This window comes from Priapulus caudatus, unplaced genomic scaffold, assembly GCF_000485595.1.
Source record: "Priapulus caudatus unplaced genomic scaffold, Priapulus_caudatus-5.0.1 Scaffold1366, whole genome shotgun sequence".
NCBI classification, from domain to species: Eukaryota; Metazoa; Priapulida; class Priapulimorpha; order Priapulimorphida; family Priapulidae; genus Priapulus; species Priapulus caudatus.
Window position 1 is genome coordinate 245 of NW_014578427.1, and position 6,280 is coordinate 6,524.

General features: G+C 52.3%; 1 protein-coding gene across 1 annotated transcript; it reads left to right on the forward strand.

Moving 5' to 3' along the window:
• The first annotated feature begins 278 nt into the window (after positions 1–278).
• LOC106816390 lies at positions 279–6,070 on the forward strand. The gene is made up of 5 exons (XM_014820990.1): positions 279–567; positions 963–1,160; positions 1,964–2,100; positions 3,147–3,323; positions 5,207–6,070. Exons 1-5 carry the CDS (start codon positions 279–281, stop codon positions 6,068–6,070), a joined length of 1,665 nt encoding a protein of 554 aa, XP_014676476.1.
• Positions 6,071–6,280: the final 210 nt, after the last annotated feature.

Consider the following 6,280-nt stretch of genomic DNA (forward strand, 5'->3'; position numbering starts at 1 on the left):
GATGCAACTTCCTGCATTCTGGGACCCAAAATGACAATAAGTTCACACTGATATTTGCTGCTAAATACATGTAGTTATTTTCAATCATGTTATATCAATGTAACACTGTCAAAAAATATCGGGGGGGTGCAAGTCCCGAACCCCCTAGCATACTCGGGTCACTGCATGACCCTCGGACTACAGATTTCAGACATCCTCACTACAGTTTGCTCAGAAAAGTGTTGGCATCTCTGCAGTAAGGATGAGATGCAGAGACACCGGCTATATCATGTAATATCATGTCTAGTGCAACCACTGACCGCATAAATGTCAATGTACTTGTCACACCTGTCTCGACCGCATTGCTAGATATATGCACCGATATTTCTCTAACGAAAGCGTTGTCGTCGTGGCAACTTCAGGTTCACGGCCGCGTCGTCGTGGCGACGCCGCTGAAGGGCTGCGGAACGCTGGCCAATGCTGATGAAATGAAAGGAGCTATCGGCATCGTCGAGCGCGGCGACTGCATGTTCGTTGAGAAGGCGAGGAACCTCGTGAAGGTGGGCGCCATCGCCGGCATCGTGCTAGGTATGTTCTCTTGTCATCGCTGGCGCCGTGCTAGGTACGTTCTCTTGTCATCGCCGGCATCGTGCTAGGTATGTTCTCTTGTCATCGCCGGCATCGTGCTAGGTATGTTCTCTTGTCATCGCCGGCATCGTGCTAGGTATGTTCTCTTGTCATCGCCGGCATCGTGCTAAGTATGTTCTCTTGTTATTGCCGGCATCGTGCTAGGTATGTTCTCTTGTTATTGCCGGCATCGTGCTAAGTATGTTCTCTTGTTATTGCCGGCATCGTGCTAGGTATGTTCTAGGGCTGTCTCTGTGTCTGCATTTTAGTATTTATCGTTACAGAGGTGAACCTATACGTTCGATCACGGTTCCTCACGGACGGATCACCCTTTATCCTACATGTCTTCATTGCAGACAACAACCTCGGCACTAGCAGCAGTACAGCGCCGATGTTTGCAATGTCGGGCGACGGCAGCAAGGACATCTTCATCCCCATGGTGTTTCTCTTCCAAGCCGAGAGTCAGATCTTGCTGCACGCGCTCGGCACGCACACAGACCTGCAGGTTCTCATGACGGACGCAATCCCGACGAGCGGCGCTGCCGGCACTGCAGGTGATCGATCGCCGGAGACGCGACCTGGCATGCGCGCGCGCGTGCGCACCCCGATTGTACATTGCCTCAAATTACCAGATTCATCATTAGAATATCGTCGACATCATCAATATATATTATAATTATATATATATATATATATATATTCACAACGTTTGGAGCGGGCTTGGACAAAAACTCGTATTAAATTGCGAGCTTGCACGTTTTTGGGTGTGCATGTTTTTGTATATGCGTAGCATTGTAGGGCTCGAAATCAATCGGTATACAGTAAAACCCGTGCTAGCAGTCACTGCTTTAGAACTGACACCCATCTATAAAGGAGGCTTCGAGTTTCTTTTAAGCGGCAGTTATATCATGAAACCACCTGTATTATATAGAACGAAACCTCTCTGTAAAAGGGCACTCAGTATTTCCCTTGAGTAATCCGTACGTATAGGTTTGACTGCATTGAGATCGCTGTCATACCAAAGACTTGAAAAATGGTACACACGGCTTCTCTGCTTAGCATTGAGCAAATAGAGATAGAGTGTGGCAAATGGCAAGTGATGGTGTCACGATAAAAATACCCGGCCCGGAGGACGGCGAACCCGGACTAGTATAGCCTTGTAAAGAACAAATGTTCCCGACTCAAGGAAGCATCATCATGCCAATCTTGGTCAACGAAAAGAAGAAGGAGAGAGATCGCTGTGGTGCGTCACCTCATGCTTTACTGTATACCGATTGATATCGAGCCCTACAATGCTACGCATATACAAAAACATGCGTACACCCACAAACGTGCAATCTCATTGCTGTTTCGTTAGATAAGGGCAGCAAGTTGGCAGACGAAACATTATCGGCAAGGACTGACGGAGTGACGGTGCAGTTGGTGGACATTGACGACGATGGAACCCGCCTCATAAACACGCAGAAGCGGTTCTTCGTCGCAGACGAAGATGACGTGAGTAGTGCACACTCGCTGGAGTGTTGTGAGCGCGGAGAGATGAGGCGTTTTTATTTAAGCAAAGCGCTTTGCAAAATATCAAATCTTCCATTTATTTAGACGATTTCGTCAAAGCGCTTTGGTCGTTCCGCTTCCACCAAATCGCTGATTACGTGGTTTAGCAAAGCGCTTTGGCTTAGATAAAAACGACTATAGTGTCAGCCGTCAGGGATACCGAAGGAGTAGTGTCAGTCTACACTGCATCGCATTGCTATATAATAATATATAATAAATAATAAATAATATATATATAATAGGTTTACGTGGACTGTGAGGGGATGCTAAAACTCCACCAGCTAGCAAGAAGTTGCTAAGGGATGGGTGAGGGAAGATGATAAAGAACTTTTCGAATAAATCATAAAAATAATAATAATATAGTAAAAAATAGTAATAATCACCTTAAATTTTAAGTTGTAATAGTCACGCACCCGAGCGAGCTCATCTGGTTTTTATTTTGGGTCACTTTCCTGCCCCCTAGAGTTACTGACTGGTGGTTAATATGTAGCATTGTATAGACGACTACACATTCTTATGTTATCAAAATCTGTTTCGAAAATAAAATCGAACGTGGGTGGTTTGTGGCATTGGGCTTGCTTTAACAAAAATATATCTACTCGAATATACAAACTACTAATACTAACCATTAACTAGGTGATGTGTTTTGATGGCCAGCGGATTAGATCAACTATCAACTCTTAATTAGTTCATCTAAATTAACTCCTGTTAACTCCTAATTAGTCTTCCTAAATTAACCTCTGTTAACTCCTAATTAGTCCTCCTAAATTAACGATTTCACAATATATTTTCGTTGGCAAGTGTATTACTATTAGAATAACTACTAACTAGTAGCTTATGTAACGCAACCAGCAATAACGCAATTTCGGATAATAACGTAATCATCACTTTTTTTCCTCATCATTTCACTTTTTGTGGAGATATTTTTAGTGACAAGTAGATCAGATCAGGCACTAATCGTTAATTGAGTGATGCGTTTTCGACGGCAGGCCGATCAGCAGAGGTCGACGACGCAGCAGCAGCAGTCGGACGGTCAGCCGCGGCTCGTTACCGCCGACAACGTGCACATGAGCGTCGTTGAGATGAATCCTGGGATCAACTTCATGCAGCTGCGCGTCGAGGAGGCCTACACGGATGCGTGCACGGCAACCAGCATCGATCAGCAGGTGCGAGAGAGCGCGAGACGCAGACGTGCACGCGTGCGAGCGTGCGTGCATGCGTGTGTGCATGCGAGCGTGCGTGCGTGCGTGCGTGCGTGTGAGCATGCGAGCGTGGGTACGTGCGTGTGAGCATGCGAGCGTGCGTGCGTGCGTGTGAGCATGCGAGCGTGCGTGCGTGCGTGCGTGTGGCATTGCGTCGTGCGGTGCGTTGCAGTGTGTGCATGCGAGCGTGCGTGTGAGCATGGCGAGCGTACCTGCGTGCGCAGTGTGAGGCATGCGTAGCAGTGCGGTGCGTGCGTGCGTGCGAGCGTGCGTGTGGGGCATGCGAGCGTTGCGTGTAGGTGCGAGCGTCGCGTGTAGGCGTATCGCAGCGTACGTGCGTGCGTCGTGGTGCGTGCATTCGTGGTGTGGGCCATGCGAGCGTACGTGCGTGCGTGTGCATGCATGCGTGCGTGTGAGCATGTGCGTGTGAACGCGAGCGTGCGTGTGAGCGCGTGCGAGCAGACATGTGCGTGTGCATGCATGCGTGCGTGTGAGCATGTGCGTGTGAACGCGAGCGTGCGTGTGAGCGCGTGCGAGCAGACATGTGCGTGTGCATGCATGCGTGCGTGTGAGCATGTGCGTGTGAACGCGAGCGTGCGTGTGAGCGCGTGCGAGCAGACATGTGCGTGTGCATGCATGCGTGCGTGTGAGCATGTGCGTGTGAACGCGAGCGTGCGTGTGAGCGTGTGCGTGTGCATGCGTACGTGTGAGCGTGTGCGTGTGAATGCGGGCGTGCGTATGAGCATGCATGTGCGTGTGAACGCGAGCGTGCGTGTGATCGTGTGCGTGTGAACGCGAGCCTGCGCGTGAGCATGTGCGTTTGCATGCATGCGGGCGTGCGTGCGTGCGTGTGAACATGTGCGGGTGCATGCGTGCATGCGTGTATGTGTTCGTGCGTGACAGTATGTGTGTGTTTATGCGAGTATGTGTGTGTGTGCGTGTGGGTGGTGTATGTGCGTACGTGCGTCCGTGTCTGCTGGCATACAATAGAACCGGCAATAGCACGAATTTGGATATACCATGATCATTAATTTTTTGGTATTTTGTACTTTATTTTTCCACACTTTTGCATGTAACTTGGTCGAAACGGTGCGGTAACAGCAACAAACAGCCTAAAAAGAAATTTACACTTTTAATTACTTCTCTGTACACTGCGATTGCACATATTATGCGATTAGATGTTTTTTGCATGTGTCTACGTCTTAGGGCGTGTTTGTTTGGTCGGATCCACGGATCTCGATCCACTGGATCTGTGGATCTGACTGTTTGTTTGGTCGGATCCACGGATCTCGATCCACTGGATCGAACCCTGGACCAAACAAACACAAACTCACTTTCAACGGTTCACGTTTCGCTGTGACCTATCACAGGATGGTTCATAACAAAGAACAATCTGTGATTGGCTGAGGCGCGGGCCGCCATATTGGATCCCGTTCGAAGCCACCTCGCTAGCACTAGCAGGGTCGGGTTCGGTGGATCGAGATCCGTGGATCCGACCAAACAAACTGTCAGATCAACGAATCCATTTGATTGAGATCCGTGGATCCGACCAAACAAACACGCCCTTAGCGTTGTGCGACCGTACAGTTACAGGGGCGGATCCAGAGGGTTTGGGTGACCAGTTTCCATAGTTCTAGTCACAGCTAGGGGGGTCCGGGGGCATGCTCCCCCCCCCCAGGAATTTAAAAAAAATAGGCTATATTTGGTGCACTCTGGTGAATTTTGAGGGTCAATTCTGTGGATACCCAGCCTGTGACTGGTTTCTGGAAACCGGTGCAAACCGGCCTAAATCCGCGCCTGAGTAAGCGCTGATTCCGCGTCTGCTTGCTATTCTTCCCGCGTAACAGGTGCGCACGAGTGTGGAGCGGAGCGGGCAGCTGCGCAGTATCATCACCATGCAGCGAGACAGCGACAACATCCGTCGCTTCCACCTCCGCATCGCCGACGCTACCGCCCCCGCGTCGCCCAGCGCAGCCGACTCGATCGCAGCGCAAGATGTAGAAGACGACGACGGCGACGTCGGCAACGACGACAAGTTTAGTGTCACCGGCGGTTACGGCGGTGACAACAGCGGTGACAACAGCGGTGACAACAGCGGTGACAACAGCGGTGACAACAGCGGTGACAACAGCGGTGACAACAGCGGTGATAGTAGCCGCGGTGGAGAGAAGCGCAGCAGCGACAGGCGCGGAGTAGACCGGGAGGCGGACAAGGCGGCGCAGCGGGAGCGGGAGCGCGTGACGGCGCGCATGCGGCGGCTGCTGTGGCGCCGCACGAACCTGCGCGAGCTGCCGCGCGCGCACGTCTACATCGCCGCCATCGCCCGCCTCGTCGACGTCGCCCTCGGCGGCGACCGCTCGCTCACGCCGCCGCAGCAGCGCGCCCTGGTGGAGCTCGCGCAGCTCGTGCGCACGCGCGATCCCCCCGCCCCCTCCGGCGGCGCCCCCGCGGCGCTCGAGCTCGACCTGGGGTCGGGCGGCGGCGGCGGCGAACGGACGATGCACGACGACATTGAAACGATGCTCGCGAAGCACGCTGACGCGCTGCCGACGAACACGCGCGGAGAGGTGCACTTCCGCGTCGTCCGCGGCGGCGCGCCCGAGACGCTCAGGGTCAAGGTCGCGCCAGAGGTCGCGGAGGCGGGCCGTGAGGGGACCGCAGCAGCGGAGGAGGAGGAGGAGGAGGAGGAGAGGCGCCGCGATGAGTTGTGATGACGGTTGGAGTCGTAGCTTATTTTTCCTTCTTGTGGTCGTAGAGATGTCGATGCGTGTGTCGCGTGTGTGTGCGTGCGTCCGTGCGTGTGTGCGTGCGTACATGCGAGAGTGTGTGCGTGTTTACGTTCGTGCGTGTGAGCCAGGTTGCCTGCATGATGGGTGTTGTCGTTGGTCGTATGTGTGTGCCTGTCCTGTACCGCATTGCTC

Excerpts from the sequence above, each read along its gene's own strand:
- LOC106816390 (XM_014820990.1), top strand. The coding sequence starts at position 279 with ATGTCTAGTGCAACCACTGACCGCATAAATGTCAATGTACTTGTCACA. Across the intron at positions 568-962 it reads CATCGCCGGCATCGTGCTAG|ACAACAACCTCGGCACTAGC; the intron begins GTATGTTCTCTT and ends TCTTCATTGCAG. Across the intron at positions 2,101-3,146 it reads TCGTCGCAGACGAAGATGAC|GCCGATCAGCAGAGGTCGAC; the intron begins GTGAGTAGTGCA and ends TTTCGACGGCAG.